Source organism: Chelonia mydas, chromosome 3 (genome assembly GCF_015237465.2).
Source record: "Chelonia mydas isolate rCheMyd1 chromosome 3, rCheMyd1.pri.v2, whole genome shotgun sequence".
NCBI lineage: Eukaryota > Metazoa > Chordata > Testudines > Cheloniidae > Chelonia > Chelonia mydas.
In genome coordinates, this window is record NC_057851.1 from 56,262,390 (window position 1) to 56,281,447 (window position 19,058).

The 19,058-nt window shown below is 42.3% G+C and overlaps 1 protein-coding gene across 1 annotated transcript in view; it reads left to right on the forward strand.

Annotated features, from left to right (window-relative positions):
- CD109 (CD109 molecule) overlaps positions 1 to 19,058 on the forward strand; it is a 124,413-nt gene that overhangs the window by 80,996 nt on the left and 24,359 nt on the right. Inside the window, exons 23-29 of the mRNA XM_037894336.2 lie at positions 437 to 613; positions 3,764 to 3,845; positions 11,712 to 11,940; positions 12,586 to 12,745; positions 13,528 to 13,718; positions 18,676 to 18,831; positions 18,920 to 18,985. Of these exons, the coding sequence (XP_037750264.1) occupies positions 437 to 613; positions 3,764 to 3,845; positions 11,712 to 11,940; positions 12,586 to 12,745; positions 13,528 to 13,718; positions 18,676 to 18,831; positions 18,920 to 18,985 (1,061 nt within the window). The remainder of the gene's footprint in view (positions 1 to 436; positions 614 to 3,763; positions 3,846 to 11,711; positions 11,941 to 12,585; positions 12,746 to 13,527; positions 13,719 to 18,675; positions 18,832 to 18,919; positions 18,986 to 19,058) is intronic.

Genomic DNA, 19,058 nt, shown 5'->3' on the forward strand with positions numbered 1-19,058 from the left:
CCATCATCCATTGGGCTAAGAATGAGGTTTCTGTGGAGACTGTTTAAGACAGAGGAATTTGAATCTTACTTGGATATTATGGTAGTTAGTGTTTTCATCACGTAGGGGTCTCTTTCATGTGGTTAGAGATTCAGCCTTTAATAAGGAAGCTCTAGGCCAGTATAATTCTGGGACAGAAATTGCAAATGTGTACAATTAATGAAACATGGCCCGGGGTGGGAGGTTCTATTTTGTTTTTGAAAACAGTGGCTGCTGAGCAATTTGAAATCTTAGAATATGTCCCTGGGCAGATAGGTGAGTGGGCAGTGGGCAGATGGGATGGCTAAAGGGGACATGAAAAGTGTAACATATCACATGCTTCCACAGTGTAAGTAACCCCATCCTCTGTGTGGTATGCATACATTTATGTGCACTGACCTTTAATTTTATCTTTCAGGTGATATTCTTGGGCCTTCTATCAATGGCTTGGAATCACTGATTAAGATGCCTTATGGCTGTGGTGAACAGAACATGATAAATTTTGCTCCTAATATTTATGTTTTGGAATACCTGACTAACACAAGACAATTGAAGGAAGATATTAAACTGAAGGCTACATCATTTATGAGAGAAGGTCTGTAAACTTTCAGGGAAGATCCTAGATTTAAAAAAAATATCATACTCACAGAAAATACTTCATTTGTGGCCCTGCATTTGGAATTTGATTCGCCATTCTTTTGATGATGTGTGAGCTAGATGAGAAGCCCACTTATTTGTAGCTGTGTTGGTTCTCCAGGGCTGACAATACTAAAACGTCAGACAATGTTACATTTGTTCCTAAAGTAAGATCTGCTGAGTATGAAGATGCCATTTGTGTATAGTAACTTTCCAGGGTAAAATTGCTCTGTAAAAGGTGATCCATATCATCATTCTTGGAGCTGGTTATCTCTTGCCAATAAAACAGCACAAGTCTGAATATTTCTGACTGCTCCTTGCATCATAAAGGGTTGCAAGTTAGTTAGAAAACACAATGAACCAGATTAATCCCCGAGAGAACTCCTTTGATTAAAGTAGATACCAGATCTAAATTTGACCTAGCTTCCTAGACTGATCTCGCACTAGAGGGAGAAATAGCCCTGCGAATAGAAATATTCTCAATGGTGTAGTTTCCAGGAGTTCTTCTTGGCCTGATTATTAGACTTTGGTCACCCCAGAGCTACACAGCAGAGCTTGTCAGAAGTTTTCTTTCCTGCAGAAAGTTTAGATGAAGACAGTCTTTTGTTTGTTTTTTGTTTTCAGCAAAATTTTTCATGGACTTTTTTTGTTTTTTTTTTGATCGAAAACTGAAAAATTTTAGCTGAAAACCAATAATTTTAATTTGGAAATGCTGCTGCAATGAAAGTTATACTCTGGGGGCCTCATGCCTCCATTCTACTCTAAGGGTCAGGCTACAGCTCCTAGGATGCACCACAGTGTCCTCTCTTGTTTAGCCACTGTAGTGCATCATGGGAGATGTAGTCTGCCTGGGGAACCAGGCCTATAGAGGATAATGGGGGCATGAGGTACTACACCTCCCATAAGGCATCGTGATGGCATTTCTAAATGTAATATTTTTTTTTGGTTTTGGCCGAAATTCTTTGGTTTTCCAGTGTTCCATTTTTCGATGAAAAGTTGGAAGTTTTCCATGGAAAGTACACTTTTCACAATAAATTTTGTTTTCTTAAAAACCCAATTTTCTGTCAAACAAAAGTTACACTGAAAATTTTCAACCAGCTCTACTACATAGTTTGGTTGCAGGGGAAGAGGGGGAAAAGAGAGACAGCTGTTATTTTAACAGCTATTCTCAAGTTTGTAAGCAATTTCTGAAGTGCTCTAAAAAAACTCCCCAAAAAGGCACTCTTATAGTGGAATAAGAGTGTCCACAGAGGGGGTTAAGAGAAAAGGAGGCACTGTTATTTTACAGATTTTACAGATGGGATAATGGAGGTTAAATGATTTCCTGAAGGTCATACAGTAAGTCAGTGGGCAGGCTGTGATCCAAAACACAGCAGTAATGTTTAAGTAATCTGTAAGATTGTAAAACACCACTGGAGAACACTGCAGTATTCCATAATGGTAGTTTTCTTTTCTGGTTATTAAAATTGTGCTGTTTGTATTATAGTGTTCTAACTATATCATACTTGACTAGCTCACCAAGCATGTATTCAAGCTGATAGTTGGATCCCAACAAAACTACTATATGTATCCAGACCTCTGTGTACAATATATATTGTCACAGTGCCATTGAAAGAACTGTGCATGTCCATTTTATTCTTTGCAAAACCCTGGAAGATATTTGCAGCAGTGACAAAAACATTTTTCCATTAATTCAACATATTTTTATTAATCTTACTGTGCAATAGATATTATTATTGATATGGCTTACAGACAGTCAGGATGGGGTTTTGCATAGTGTTCCTAGCATGTGAAATCTAGACGAAAGGTTTCAGAGACATTAAAGAGTCAGTGGAGAAGCAAAACAGTTTAACTAAAAGACTCGTTTCATTTTAAAAAAAATCTACGTAAGCTGATTTTGCACTGCAGTTAAAAATATGAAGAAAAGGATGTTGTACTGCTATTAGTTGTTGTGATGGGACACTAAGTAAGTGGTTGATATCAAACTATACCTGAGGTTTTTTTAAAGATACATATTATCAACAAAAAGACATATATGTGTCAAACACCAGGAAATATCTTGGAAAACCTAGGGATATCTTTTAACCAGAGCCTTCCTCTAAAGCAGCAGTTCTCAACCAAGGTCCTGGGGCCGCCTGGGGGGGCCGCAAGCAGAGTTCAGGGGGTCCGCCCAGCAGAACCGCATTAGACTCAGTGGGCCCAGGGCAGAAAGCCTAACCTCCCCGCTCTGGGCTGAAGCCTGAGGCTCTGAGCCCCACTACCTGAGGCTGAAGCCAAAGCCTGAGCACCTTAGCTTTGCAGGGCTCCCTGGGCTTGGGGCCCCAAGCAGTTGCCCTGCTTGCTACCCCCTAACACAGGCCGTGGCTTTTATATGCAGAAAAACAGTTGTTGTGGCTCAGGTGGGCCATAGAGATTTTATAGCATGTTGCGGGGGCCTCAGAAAGGGAAAGATTGAGAACCTCTGCTCTAATGCACTTCTCTTCATGGCTGGCTGGTCACTGCTGAACCACTTCATTGGAGGGCCACCCTTGCAGGGGAACTTTTTCCAGCAAGCTTTTCTGACAGCTAGCTGGTCCTTTAAATTTGGCAGAGACGAGCAGCTGCAACTCTAACATAGCTACTTTTTACTGCATCTTCTGCCTTTCTAGCTGGTACGTATTTCCCTTTCTGCTTTCCATTTTTCCTATTATTCAGAAGATGGTACATCTCACTGTGCCTTGAATTCATTCTTATGCGTAGGTAGTGCAGCAGTGGAGTTATGTGAAAATGTACAGTTGTTTACCGATCTGATGTCCCTTGATGACAGGAGGGTTAAAGATGGAGTGGGAGCTATGCACCTCAGTTTCCATAAACAGATCCTTAATGTTATTGCAACCTAGTTTTTGGGTTTTTTTTAATTCTCTCACTCATATTTACTCCTGCACATTTGGCAGAAATGTTTTGAAACATGAGATTTAAAATCTACGTAAATATACTCTGCTGGAGCAATCTCACTTCTCTTTCTCCACTGTCTAAAAGCTCCTTTCCCATAGCCCCCAGAAAGAAATTCCAGTTTGGATCGACTCAGGAGTAATTTATACAATACCTGTCTTTGCTTTGGTCTCTTCAGGCTACCAAAGAGAGCTTCTCTACCAAAGGGATGATGGCTCTTTCAGCGCCTTTGGAAACAGTGACTCCTCTGGGAGCACGTGGTAAGTAATTTTGCCAGAAAAAGAAAATATTCATTTTGGAATTTTGTCAAATATTTGCATAATTCACTGGGACTAAAACGTTTGTGAAACTGGTAAAAATGCCCAGATATGGCTGCAGCCTGGTTTTCGGTATGTCTTTAGGCCAACTTGTAAGATTCTCTAAGACACAAGGTGGGTGAGGTAATATCTTTTACTGGTGAAAGAGACAAGCTTTTGAGCTTACACAGAATGTACTGTCTTTTTAGCTTAGATGATCTAAGGCCATTATTAGGACAGAGTTTTTTAGCTTCACAAAAGATGAGTAGTGAGTCACTTTCACCATGGGATTTGTTGAATTAAATGCTTGGAGGTGATTCTTCTATCCCAGAGAATAGCTCACTAGAACAGAAAGCATTTTATAATGGAACCAATGAAGTACACTGCACATTTGGCTGTTAGACACAACACAGAGGGTGAAATTTTGTGCTGTGAAACCCACAGTCTCCTCGGCCTTTAAGCCACCATTGCATCCTCTCAATTCCAGGCTGCTTTGGGGTCAGAGAAACTCCCAGCATAATTTAGGGAGCTATTTTAAATTATGGCAGACCTGGCTGGGCTGACACTGAGGAGCTCCTTGGTCATTCCAACTATTCAGAATGGCTGTAATGCTGGGTGCCATAGTGCCAACCTCTTCCATTCCCAATATGTGCCATACTCCAGGGCCGTGGTTCTCAACCTATTTATTGTTGTGGGCTGCTAGGCGGGGTGGCCAGGCAGCTGGGAACCCAGACCCTGCTGCATGGCCTGGTGGCCTTTAGCACACATCTGAGCTGCAGTTGTGTGCTAATTGGGATACATGCGGCCCACGGCCCACGTGTTGAGAATCGCTCCTCCAGGGCTTGTGACGGGCACTGCAGCCTGTTGCTGTCCTTCACAGTGCCTTTGCTTGGGGGAGTGTGTGTGTGTGTGGGGGTCACCCCAGCAGGATGAAGTGCTTTTAGGATCCCTGTTTGCTCCTGCAGCAGTGTATGAGGACTGGAGCAGGAGGGAGAATCCCTCCCAAAGTCTTGTGGTGTTAAAGATAATTTCATGCTATTACAAAAAATAGGGATAGCTCTGAGCATTGTTCTGTCCATGCTCAGCAAATAAATTGTAGCTGTACTGTTGAGCCACTCATCAGCCTTGAAGCTGTTCAAATACATTTAGGATTATTTGTTATCAAAGTTCTGAACATCTTTTAAATCTTTCTTTACTGAAGGCCCATTGGATGAACAGTCTCTCTGAGGGTGAAATTAGACCCTGTGCAGAGGGCCAGCACAAGGGCTATGCCCCACTCTGAACAGGTCCCCCTGTCAGCTCCTGGAGACCCCAGCTGGTAAGCCCTCTGGGCAAACCGAACAGCACACACAGTTCACCAGGGTACCTTCACCAAGTGGCTCTATTATTGTCTTCTGCCTTGTGTTCCAGGTCCCACCAACATAGCAGCAGTTCCAGCTCCCTGGCTCAGCCTTTTATACTACTTGTCTTCTCCCAGCTATCCAGCCAGTGAACTAATTATCGCATTTGCTCATCAGACTCTCCATAGGTGCAAGTGATTTCTTCTCCACCTTCCAAACCTGCTCCTACTCTGATTATACCAGTGGTTGTTATAAGTGACCCAGCTGCTAATGGCACCATGTCACACACCTCCCCCTTTATTTCTCCTAGCTAGGGCTCCCTTTTCCAGTTTTCTCCCTGACATGTTTCATCTTCCTTATGGGGGTGATTGCCTCTGCCTCATTGCCTCTGGAGTTCTCTTAGTCTGACTTTCTGTGGGTCAGCTGTGAGGATTCGCCATTCTGTATCCACAGAATAAGAACTCCTTAGGTGGGGGTGTACCCCACAATTCCATTTCATCCCACAGTCATCGCAACAGGGACAAACCCACAGACTTTGGCCCTGGATCTATCCCATCCTTTGTAGAGCATTCTCAGTCATCCTGCCCCACCAGCACCCCACTGTCTGGTGGCCTCTCCTCCCCCTGAGGTGTTAAACTCTCAGGGGTCTTCCCTTTCTCTGGGGTATGTTAGGTTCACCTCCCACTCTTTTTCTTCGGGCTGTCCTTATACAGGTGACCTCTGCTCCTCCATCCCCTTTTCCTGCTTCTCCTCTACCCCAGTATTGTCTACCTTGGTCCCATTTTCTTGGCTTGTTGGTTCCCATCTAAGGTTTACTCTTATACACCCTTGTGGGCCTGGGGTCCCCTTTTTCCCCCTTTTTCCTTTTTATCCAATGAGGTTCCTTCTCCTGGGCCTTTCTTCTCCTACTTAAATGGAATGAAGAAAAGGAGTACTTGTGGCACCTTAGAGACTAACCAATTTATTTGAGCATAAGCTTTCGTGAGCTACAGCTCACTTCATCGGATGCATACTGTGGAAAGTGTAGAAGATCTTTTTATACACATAAAGCATGAAAAAATACCTCCTCCCACCCCACTCTCCTGCTGGTAATAGCTTATCTAAAGTGACCACTCTCCTTACAATGTGTATGATAATCAAGGTGGGCCATTTCCAGCACAAATCCAGGGTTTAACAAGAACGTCTGGGGGGGGCGGGTAGGAAAAAACAAGGGGAAATAGGTTACCTTGCATAATGACTTAGCCACTCCCAGTCTCTATTCAAGCCTAAGTTAATTGTATCCAATTTGCAAATGAATTCCAATTCAACAGTTTCTCGCTGGAGTCTGGATTTGAAGTTTTTTTGTTGTAATATAGCAACCTTCATGTCTGTAATCGCGTGACCAGAGAGATTGAAGTGTTCTCCGACTGGTTTATGAATGTTATAATTCTTGACATCTGATTTGTGTCCATTTATTCTTTTACGTAGACTGTCCAGTTTGACCAATGTACATGGCAGAGGGGCATTGCTGGCACATGATGGCATATATCACATTGGTGGATGTGCAGGTGAACGAGCCTCTGATAGTGTGGCTGATATTATTAGGCCCTGTGACGGTGTCCCCTGAATAGATATGTGGGCACAGTTGGCAACGGGCTTTGTTGTAAGGATAGGTTCCTGGGTTAGTGGTTCTGTTGGTTGGTATGTGGTTGCTGGTGAGTATTTGCTTCAGGTTGGGGGGCTGTCTGTAGGCAAGGACTGGCCTGTCTCCCAGGATTTGTGAGAGTGTTGGGTCATCCTTCAGGATAGGTTGTAGATCCTTAATAATGCATTGGAGGGGTTTTAGTTGGGGGCTGAAGGTGACGGCTAGTGGCGTTCTGCTATTTTGTTTGTTAGGCCTGTCCTGTAGTAGTGACTTCTGGGAACTCTTCTGGCTCTATCAATCTGTTTCTTCACTTCCGCAGGTGGGTATTGTAGTTGTAAGAATGCTTGATAGAGATCTTGTAGGTGTTTGTCTCTGTCTGAGGGATTGGAGCAAATGTGGTTGTATCGCAGAGCTAACAAAGATGGATCGTGTGGTGTGGTCAGGGTGAAAGCTGGAGGCATGTAGGTAGGAATAGCGGTCAGTAGGTTTCCGGTATAGGGTGGTGTTTATGTGACCATCGTTTATGAGCACTGTAGTGTCCAGGAAGTGGATCTCTTGTGTGGACTGGACCAGGCTGAGGTTGATGGTGGGATGGAAATTGTTGAAATCATGGTGGAATTCCTCAAGGGCTTCTTTTCCATGGGTCCAGATGATGAAGATGTCATCAATGTAGCGCAAGTAGAGTAGGGGCGTTAGGGGACGAGAGCTGAGGAAGCGTTGTTCTAAGTCAGCCATAAAAATGTTGGCATACTGTGGGGCCATGCGGGTACCCATAGCAGTGCCGCTGATCTGAAGGTATACATTGTCCCCAAATGTAAAATAGTTATGGGTAAGGACAAAGTCACAAAGTTCAGCCACCAGGTTAGCCGTGACGTTATTGGGGATAGTGTTCTTGACGGCTTGTAGTCCATCTTTGTGTGGAATGTTGGTGTAGAGGGCTTCTACATCCATAGTGGCCAGGATGGTGTTATCAGGAAGATCACCAATGGATTGTAGTTTCCTCAGGAAGTCAGTGGTGTCTCGAAGGTAGCTGGGAGTGCTGGTAGCGTAGGGCCTGAGGAGGGAGTCTACATAGCCAGACAATCCTGCTGTCAGGGTGCCAATGCCTGAGATAATGGGGCGCCCAGGATTTCCAGGTTTATGGATCTTGGGTAGTAGATAGAATATCCCAGGTCGGGGTTCCAGGGGTGTGTCTGTGTGGATTTGATCTTGTGCTTTTTCAGGGAGTTTCTTGAGCAAATGCTGTAGTTTCTTTTGGTAACTCTCAGTGGGATCAGAGGGTAATGGCTTGTAGAAAGTGGTGTTGGAGAGCTGCCGAGCAGCCTCTTGTTCATATTCCGACCTATTCATGATGACAACAGCACCTCCTTTGTCAGCCTTTTTGATTATGATGTCAGAGTTGTTTCTGAGGCTGTGGATGGCATTGTGTTCCGCACGGCTGAGGTTATGGGGCAAGTGATGCTGCTTTTCCACAATTTCAGCCCGTGCACGTCGGTGGAAGCACTCTATGTAGAAGTCCAGTCTGCTGTCTCGACCTTCAGGAGGAGTCCACCTAGAATCCTTCTTTTTGTAGTGTTGGTAGGGAGGTCTCTGTGGTTTAGTATGTTGTTCAGAGGTATGTTGGAAATATTCCTTGAGTCGGAGACGTTGAAAATAGGATTTTAGGTCACCACAGAACTGTATCATGTTCGTGGGGGTGGAGGGGCAGAAGGAGAGGCCCCGAGATAGGACAGCTGCTTCTGCTGGGCTGAGAGTATAGTTGGATAGGTTAACAATATTGCTGGGTGGGTTGAGGGAACCATTGCTGTGGCCCCTTGTGGCATGTAGTAGTTTAGAAAGTTTAGTGTCCTTTTTCTTTTGTAGAGAAGCAAAGTGTGTGTTGTAAATGGCTTGTCTAGTTTTAGTAAAGTCCAGCCACGAGGAAGTTTGTGTGGAAGGTTGGTTTTTTATGAGAGTATCCATTTTTGAGAGCTCATTCTTAATCTTTCCCTGTTTGCTGTAGAGGATGTTGATCAGGTTGATCCTACCCCCCCGCCCCCCCCTCAGACGTTCTTGTTAAACCCTGGATTTGTGCTGGAAATGGCCCACCTTGATTATCATACACATTGTAAGGAGAGTGGTCACTTTAGATAAGCTATTACCAGCAGGAGAGTGGGGTGGGAGGAGGTATTTTTTCATGCTTTATGTGTATAAAAAGATCTTCTACACTTTCCACAGTATGCATCCGATGAAGTGAGCTGTAGCTCACGAAAGCTTATGCTCAAATAAATTGGTTAGTCTCTAAGGTGCCACAAGTACTCCTTTTCTTTTTGCGAATACAGACTAACACGGCTGTTACTCTGAAACCTTAAATGGAATGGGTTCCAATGCATCCCTAGGACCACAGGATGGGGCAGAGTTCCCCCTACTCTGACCTTTTTCCATCAGAACTTCCCATGTACCTCTAATGTCACTAGCACCCCCAGATAAGTTTTTTTCTCCTCATGTGTGCACTCTATGCCTAGAGCATTCCCCTCCTGAACCCACTGTGATTTAACTAGCCTGCTCTGCCGGATCGAGCAATCAGCTGCTGAATCAATAATACCCCATCTCTTGTCTTTGGCTAACTCTTACAGGAATTGTTTTTACTCCCTTCTGAGAGCTTCAGATCACTCCAGTCCAGCATCAATATTCCTCCATTCCAAACACGGACATTCCTTTTCCATCTCATTGGTAGCAGGTGATATCCTGGCTGGCTGAAATGGCCTTCCTTTCATCCTGTCTTGCACCTGCAGGTCTTACTGCCTGAGCGGTCTCACATTATTACCCCCTTCTCCCACTTGTGTTGGACATGCCGCTTTTTTTGAAAATCTGCATCAACGCACTCCTCGTCCAGTTTTACCACTGCCTCCATTGTCTTTGGTTGGTGTCGCTTCACCCAGACTTGAGTGGTATCCAGGAGGTTCTGCAAAAACTGCTCTAATATCACACCTCCATTACCTCTTCTATATCTTGCCCCCCCGTGGCCTTCTGAGTGACTGTTCTGAGCCCTACCTCATAAGTCCACCTGGCCATCCTAAATTTCTGTCTGTATCTTTCGGCTGACAAGTCTACCTGATCCTGCATAGCCGCTTATAATATCTCATAATTCTTGGCCTGCTCTTTGCCCAATGGCATAGAAGTGGCTTGGGCTTCTCCTGCCAGATAGGGTGCTAACTGTAGGCCCTTAGTCCTTTATCCCAGCTGCACCAGTAGCAGTTCTTTCAGAAGTCAGTAAGACTTCATTGGGATCATCCTTGGGGCCCATTTTACAGGGTCCCAGCCCCCTGATTTCCATGCCTTGTGGCAGGACTTGTCACAGTTTGTACTAACTGTTGCTATACCTGAAACACTCACTGTTGCTCCGCCTGCCATCCCAGCAGAGCTTGTTGGGTTGTCTGCTGAAATGCCTGCCACATCCTCTGCTTCTCCTTTTGTTGCTCAGCCACTGCATTAGCACCTCCATTTTCCCCCCAGAGTCAGCCTATCCTCACATTGGCTGCCTCTCAACCTTCCTGGCTCTGGCTGACCAGCAGATCTCAGACAAGACCCTGCTTGTAAACAGGTGTCTTCAGCACTTGGAAGCCCTGGCTGGCAACACATCTGAACAAACTAAACAGCACACACAGTCCACTAGGTGTCTTTTTTTTAATTATTATTTTCTGTCTTGTGCTCCAGGTATACCACCAACAAGCAGCAGCTGGACTTAGAGCCAGAGCCTCTCTCTATCCTGCTCCATGGCTCAGCTTTTTATACTGCTTGCCTTCTTCTCCAAGCTATCCAACAGGGGAGCTAAATATGTCATTAGCTCATCAGATGCTCTACAGGTGTGAGTGATCCGTCTCACCTACCAAACCCACTCCCGCTCTAACCCCACCCTGTACCCTGGCTGCTAGGGTGCTGACTTCCAAACCTTTCTTGATAGCTGCTAACAGCAGCCTACCCCATCCACTTAGATCCCAGTTATCTCTTGAGGTCTTAAGTGGGACTGAAGTGGTTCACAGGGCTTGTTCTAGCCCTCTTCAAGGGACTGAATTTCCTCTTGAAGTGCTCGGATACTAAGATGATGGGTTCTGTAAAAGTACCTTGATAGACTGATAGTGACTGCTCCATGCAGCTCATCTAACTCATCTAAATAAGAATGATTTAAATTACTGGCCTGATCCAAAACTCTCTGAAGTCAGTCAGAGTCTTTTCACTGATTTCAGTGAGCTTTGGATCAGGCTTAATATTGATAGAATGGAGAAAATAAGATTCTCTGCATGGTGCTATCAAGACTGTGAACCTTGGTACATAAATAGTGCGGTATTGGGATGTACATATGGCATAAGAAGAGGTCAATCAAAAGTTTCAAAATATTCACAGTTAAGCCACAGAGGGTTGTTCTGACATTATGATTCTGTGGGATGTTATGATTCTGTGTGTCTTGTTAAAATCACATTTATTGCTGTTCTACTTCATATAATATAGTTATAAAGTTCTTTGACAAATTTAGGCCCCAATCCTGCAAACATGTACGCACACTTAATTTATGAGCAACAGCTGACTAAAAGTTAGCATGTGCTGGCAGAATTGGAGCCAATTGGAGTATGTAGGTTTGAAATGCTGAAGATATAAAGAAAGTGTTGTTTTATGACAGGAAAAATAACTATTTTCTTTGCCAGTTAGTGGTTCTTATCTGTTCCTTGCCGATTAATGCTCACTCTTCAGGGCATGTGTCTTCCTCTGTATTTGGAAAGTGTTTAGCACACTTAGGGCACTACAGCAGTCTGAATAATAAAACATGTTTAATAGAAGAAGCTGTAATATGTCATTAATTCTTTGTATTTGGTTAACCTTTCCCCCAAGGTTATCAGCTTTTGTATTACGATGTTTCCTGCAAGCTCGTCCATTCATAGATATTGATCCATACATACTGAAGAAAACAGCTGATTGGATTGTCAAACATCAGAAGCCTAATGGTGAATTCTGGGAACCTGGAAGAGTGATACACAGTGAACTTCAAGGAGGCAGTAGTAGCCCAATCACTCTCACAGCTTACATTATGACAACTTTATTTGGGTACCAAAATGATGAGGTATTAGAATACTTTGGTGTTGCTTGTAGTTAATAAAATACCTCCCAAACTATCCCAATAATTCTTAATCATTTTGCAGTTTTTAAAGAAGTTGAGGGATATCATAACAAGGACAATAACACATGATTGGGTTAAACTTTGCTACACTTTGGCCTGATGGCATCCTTCCTGTCTACTGGTAGTAAGGAGTTATGTTAAAACTGAGGAACATCTAGTCTCAGTGGGCCTTTCCAAAAGCTTAACAAAGTTGGGGGGAAAAGAGGCAAATATATTGTAGCTGAGGCCCCAGATCCTGCACAGCAGATGAGCATGTGCTTAACTTTAAGGGTGTGAGCAGTCCCATTGACTTCAACAGGAGTGCTCACATGTTTCAAATTAAGTAAGTGTTTTGTTGGCTGAGGCCTTAATGCCTCTATGACTGTGACTCTGCCATGTCTGCTTCCATGTCTGTGACTCTGAAAGAGATTTTTTTATATTTTCTTTTATATTAAAAAATGTTATTTCTCTTCCTTAATACATATTTCTTATAAATTCTAATATTGCAATTTAATGTTGCTGTTGCCTACATTCATTCTTTTGTTAACTGCTTTTTTAAATTCTTGGTAGTATTAAATTAACATCTTTCAATACAATCTTTATTCCCAGAATGCTGTAGCAAATGCTGCAAACTTCTTGGAAACTAAATTAGAAGAAGGAATTTCAGATAACTATACGCTGACACTTGTGACATATGCATTGTCATTGGCAAAGAGTCTAAAAGCAAAGGATGCCCTGGATGTTCTAAACCAGAGATCAGAGCAGCAAGGTACTGTAAGAAGCTCTTTATGCAGTAGTATGAATGGTTTTTCTTCCAACTTAAAAAAAAGAAATCACTGTTTGGCTGCATACAGACATTGGTTGTTAGTGCTGTATAGGGATCTATTTAGAATAGAATAGAACCCTGAAGAGCAGTAATCCTGATGAAAACTATATGCAAGTGAATAGGGTCTGTTACGAAGGTGGGGTTTCAGCCTTAATGACAGTATTCACTTGTGTGCAGTGTGATTATATTATTGCAAAACATGAGCTTGCTGCCGTCCCACCTTGTTATGAGTGCCCATCAGATCTCGCTAGCTCAACAGGGTCAGGCCTGGTCAGCTATTCTGATGATAAGCCTTAAAGGAGCCTGGCCCAGCAAATTCTTACTACCAAGCGTAATGCTTACTACTATGGTCAGTTCCATTCACTTCAGTGGGATTCTTTCTGGTACTGAGCACTATGCCTCTTTAGTAAGTGTTCTCTGAATTGGGTCCTTCTATAATTATACATAAAGGGCAGATCCAAAATCCCTTGAAGTCAGTAGGAGTCATTGTGTGGACTCTGGTGAGTTTTGTATCTGGCGTTCAGCCCCAGTTCAGTAAAGCATTTAAACACATGACCAAGTCCATCTCTAACCAGCCAAGCATTTAAACACATGCTTAATGTGAACGATGTTCTGAAGTGCTTTGCTGGATCCTATAGGTAAACATAAATAGGCAGGTTTTTCCTCCGCTATTGAGCATTTATTCATGTCTTCGGCTCTGACATCAGTGATGATCTCTCTTCCAGGAGACATTCGATTCTGGACTTCTCCAGCCCCTCAACTGTCTGACTCATGGCAGCCACGCTCCGTAGACATTGAGCTTTCAGCTTATGCTCTGCTCTCTCACTTTCAGCAAGATAGACTATCCGAGGGGATCCCTATTATGAAATGGTTAAGCCAGCAAAGAAACCATCTTGGAGGTTATTCATCGACTCAGGTCAGACGGTCACCTTTAGAAGCATTGTTGATGCTTTGCTATATATAAATGTACTTTCCAAATTGACGTGTCAGCCCACATGTTGAAAGGTGTTTAGGTTTTTGCTGCACTCAGCATTGTAATGCCTAAGTCTGATTATCAAAAGTGATATAGGCACTTAGAGGCCTAAATGCCAATGATGGCCAATGGGATTTAGACTGAAGTGCCTAAATCACTTTTTAAAATGAGTCTTAGGCTCCTCAGTTAGGCACTGCAATGCTGAGAGTGGCAACACCTAAATACCTTCAAACAGCTGGGCCTTCACTTCTAATTTTTTTAAACGTTTCTATAGCATACATTGATTGTTTCTTATTCTGTAACAAATAGTTCTCATTAAGCACATACTTAAATTCTCTGCTGGATTAGGTCTTAAACACAGACTATATATTTTATCCAATAAACAGATTAAACAAAGAAAAAGAAGAGCAGTTCAAATATTTTTAAAGGGCAAATATTAAAAGGAAAGCAACAAGAACTGAAATTAAGCGGAGGAAGTGATATTTTCAGCTAAAAAAAAAATCTCACCTGCATTTTTAGATCTTTCCTATTGAGGAGATATTGAAACAAAATCCGTTATTTTATTAAATGATTGCATATTGTGCTGCATTCTGCATCTCACACCATATCTGCACCCTGTTTTGTTGGTAACATCTTCGAGATCTCTCTTTTTTGGTCTCTCTAGTATTGCCCTATTTCACAGGGTTGTTGTGAGGCTGACCTCAGTTAAAGTGTTTGGGACCCTCAGCTGGAAGATGTTCTCTAAATGCAAGAGGTCATTATTAGGCCAGGTCACTCCTCCTGCTGAGAAAGCCACAGAGGAGAGTTGCGCGGAGGTGTGGGAGAGCCCATGGAGCCTCCCCTTCTAGGGTTTCCTCTGCATTCCTCTTAGGGATAGAGGTGAAATTTTCCCACTGTACGGTGAGAAGGGGTTGGCCCTTGAATGTTGCTGCTATCAGGAGATCCAGGGGATGCACAGGGCCATGCATGTAGCATCCCTGCACTGGCTCTCCACTGGTTCTGAGGACTGTTGTGCCCCTCCTTTCAGCTCTGGGGCAGTGTGATTCTCCCTGTGGCTGCCCCAGTACATACCTGAAAATAGGGGTTCCCAGCATGGAGATGCTGCAGAAAAGTATGGCATCCAGTGGCTTTTGCTGTCCTGCAGATTCCCCAGGGTTTGTGGGAGAATGATGAATGTCTACCCTGGCCCTGCTCCTGATGCTTCCTCCCTTAGTCTTCCCCTCTCTGTGTGTGGGAGCTTGGACCCTTGGACAGGGTATCTGTGGAAACAGGCCAGAGGAGATGGTGCCGGGTAATCAGCTGACCCTACCTTCCGCACTGGCAGGGCTCACTTTAGGTATAAATCAATGTGACATGGTCTGGCCCTTTATTGTTTTTATTAATTACTAGCAACAATAAGGGACATTTCACACAAGTGCATCTGCCAAACTCTCTTTGAAAATTGTTACTGTTTTTGGAGTCAATGAATAGTCATGAAGAATAGCCAGTTGTTGTCAAATTACAGTTGTTCTGAATGGCATCTGGAGTAGATCCCCAGTATTGTCAGAATTTCTGAATCCCCAGTAAATATGGAAGATCTTCTCTACCTCTGGCAGGTATCCATTTTACTGAGACCACATCACCCAAGTTGTGTTGGTATCCAACAGGATCTATATAGTACTTGAGAATGCATTAGTTTAAGCTAGCTGTTTATTGTAAAATGTGGTCTCAGTCAAGTACAATGCCTTATCTCATTCTCATTGTCTTTTCCAAGCTTCATATTCAATTCAGTTGTTCAAATGTTGACAGTAATCTGAGAGATATTAGTTCTGTTAAATGAAGAATAAATTTGTAAAACCAGTACAGTTTCCCTGGGATTCCAGGTTGTTCTTTGTAATACATTACTTCTATTATTATTAATTGAAGAGACTGATTAAAGCAATATCTCAGTTGCAAATAGCTTTCAGATTATTTTCCAGATGGTATTTTTATTCTGGAGTTTGAAAATCTAGTAGCATGTCACTGTCGTACCATCATGGTGAAGCTCACCAATGAATTTAATCCATCCCTTTATCCACTGTTTCTCACAATAAAGGCTAGATTAATCTATTTTAATTTTGACATTTCTCCAAAGAAAATAATGTCTTTATAGCTTGCTCTTACTTAACTTTTGTGTGTGACCCCAAAGCATATTTGTTACATTTAAAGAGTGAATTATTTTATATTAGCTAGAGTATTTCCCTGACTTGTAAGAGATTTCCATATTGGGGAGTTTGCGTCATTATCAAACAGTGAGGTTAGACAGCTCTTGGCTGTCTGTGTCATACTTTTCTAACTTGAACTATCATAAACTATTTTCTAATTTGTTTGTCTGCAATATATAAAATATGATCAGAATGTTTTATTTTAAAATATTTTTAATTTATGTGTGCGTGTACATGTTTAAAGAGTAGTGTGGACAATTATAAACGAATAATGCTCAATTCAACCAAAGAATAATATATTTATAAGATCCCACATGGACATCATGCTCCAGTTTGATATATGAATTGCTGAAATTCTGTTAAGGAATTAATATTCTCTTCTACTATTTTCCCTAGCCATTTGCTTACAAGTAAGCTCAAATATTTCATATCCTTGTTGTTCAATCTGCATGGCACCACAATAACAGTTTATCCATGTTGACATGACGGCTTGTTAGTTTACCAGTGTGTTTGCAGTTGCATTCAGGATGGAGTTTATGGGCTTGATCCTCTAGTCCTTAATACGATGTACAGTTCCATTCACTTCAGTTATGATAGAGGTCTTGTAAGATCTGGCCTTCAATCAGTAGGTCCAAAACACCTGAAATTTGAGTAGAGTGGGGGCAGTTATCCAATTTTTTTGTTATTGATTGCTCTGCTACTATAAAGGGACCATCTTCTTAAGAATGAGAGACCAGACAGTGTTCTTGTAGGGTAAATCTTGGCCCTCTCCTGAGAAATGTCTGCCCATTGCAACCTACCATTGATTTTCTCCTGTAGTCCATAATTTGCATCTTCTCTACCATAACATTTCATCTAAGTCGTCAGGCTGGAATTCCAACTGCTAGTGATTCAGTCTTCTGTTAACTTTGGCAACTTCGCCACTCAGTCTGAATTTTCCAGATTTTAAGGAATCAGTGAAGTAGATAATTTGAGAACACAGTGAGGAGAAAAAAAGATAGAGATTTTTGATTGACTAGTCAGCAAGTACTATTATATTTATGACTGGCACAGTCAGAGTTGCATTGTTAATGAATGTTTGCTGTCATATAACAAATTTCCTATTACTAGAAGGTGACCTAAGATTGAATAATTAAAACCTCTGTGTGCCAAACCCGCAGGGCCCAGTGTTTCTATTACCAACAGCTAAGAATAAACAATAAATCAAATAACTGAATTATGAAAAGGTCAAAGAAATACAGCTCATCACCATATTTTTTCAGAATATGAGTTATTAAAATTCTGATAATCATGACACAATTATAATGAGAACAGGACATTACAGTTTATGAATCTGTTATTGTTGCAATAATTGCAAAGAGAATAGCAAATGCTTTAAGATTAATCCATTCTCTGACAATGTAAAGACTCAGATTAAGTCGTTGTCTTGTTCAGCTCCCATACTAAACTCAAGAGGTCCAAATGTCCAGAAACTGCCTTTTAATTTAGGGCTACAATTTTGCACACCCAGATATTTTGCACCTGCAAAAAAGGAGAATTTGTGTGCCTGCAGAATGCTGATGTACAAACACATACTGTGTTTAGTGGGTTCAGATGATTGCAGAAAATGTTGGGAGCAAAAGGTCTGTAGCTGAGGGGAATCCTCTTTGAAAAGTTGGCTGTAATACTGGGCAAAAATTATTTTTACTTTTTTTTTTTTTTTAACATCTGCAGTTTCTCAAAGGTACAGCTTTTTTGTTCCTGTGATCGAGCTGCTGTGGAAAAGTGCTGCAGAATGTCTGCTATTTACAGTTATTTCTTGTTAGGCCACATTGTGGCTGGCTCATTGCCTTTCCTCCTTAACTTGTCCTCCTACTGGCCAAGGCCTTTATAAAAGTGTGAGCCTGGCTCAAAACGCCACAGACCTCCATGGCATCTACAAATAAAAATCAAGCTGCAGTCCAGAGACAGCCCCAGAAGAAAATTCCAGAAGTATCTGGGGCTGCATTTCCTTTACTATGACCCCCTGGCTCTGATGGGAGTGAAGCCTTTCAGTAGAGCTGTGATGCCAGAGAACATGGCAGGGGAGCACCAGGGGCCAACAGTCTGAGCAGAGATACAGGACCTCTCCATGGATGATCCTGGCTATCTGCATATCTCAGGGGATCTGGAGTTGGGGGGAAATCCCAACCTCCATGACGAAATGATGTGGCAGTAACTGTGAGGTAATCCTCACAGGACTTTCCTCTTTCCTGGGTTTACTATGGGAGAGGGTGATCTGGCCCTGAGTAAGGACTTTGGCATGTGGCCCATTGTGACTATCACTAGTATCTCATTTTATCTGTGGAGGAAGCAGTAGTAATATTCCATCAGAAATGGTTGTCATTACCAAACTGTCAGCTGGATGGACAGTGCAGTCTGCACAGTAAGGGTCAGGAAGCCCCAATTATCTAAGACCTTGCCTACATATGACTTACCTGAATTAGTTAAGAACTGATTATTTTATTAAATTGATGCAACCCTTATGTATATACTCTGAAATCAGGTTAAGAGTGTCCATGCTAAGAGGTCTCATTTAATTTTTGTGGATACAGACTAACACGGCTGCTACTCTGAAACCTGTCATTAATTTAATGCAACTTCTGTGTATAGACAAAGTTTAACAGATACTGATGCTCACCTAGTTTGCAGACTTTTTGTATTATATTTAATACAAAAGCATTTGTTTCTCTCATCAGGATACAGTCGTGGCCCTGCAAGCCTTGAGTATATTCGCAGCTCTCATTACTTCCAGAAAAACAGGAATTGATCTAACAGTGACTGGACCTAGTTTGGAAGCTCCAGTAATGTTTTCCGTTGATACTCAAAACCGTTTTCTTCTTCAGACCAAAGAGGTACTGTAGCAAATGAGGAAGAATTCTAATCAATCCTGTCACTTGAAGATATTTTGAATATATTTAAATCACCATGTCATTCTTTCAGATTGCACCTATGCAACCGATGGCCATTTCAGTTTCAGCAGAGGGTGTTGGGTTTGCCATCTTTCAGGTACGCAGGAAGATATTTTATACTTACTCCTTTTTTTAAGATCCCTTTTTAAATGTGGTTTTTGAAGAAAGAA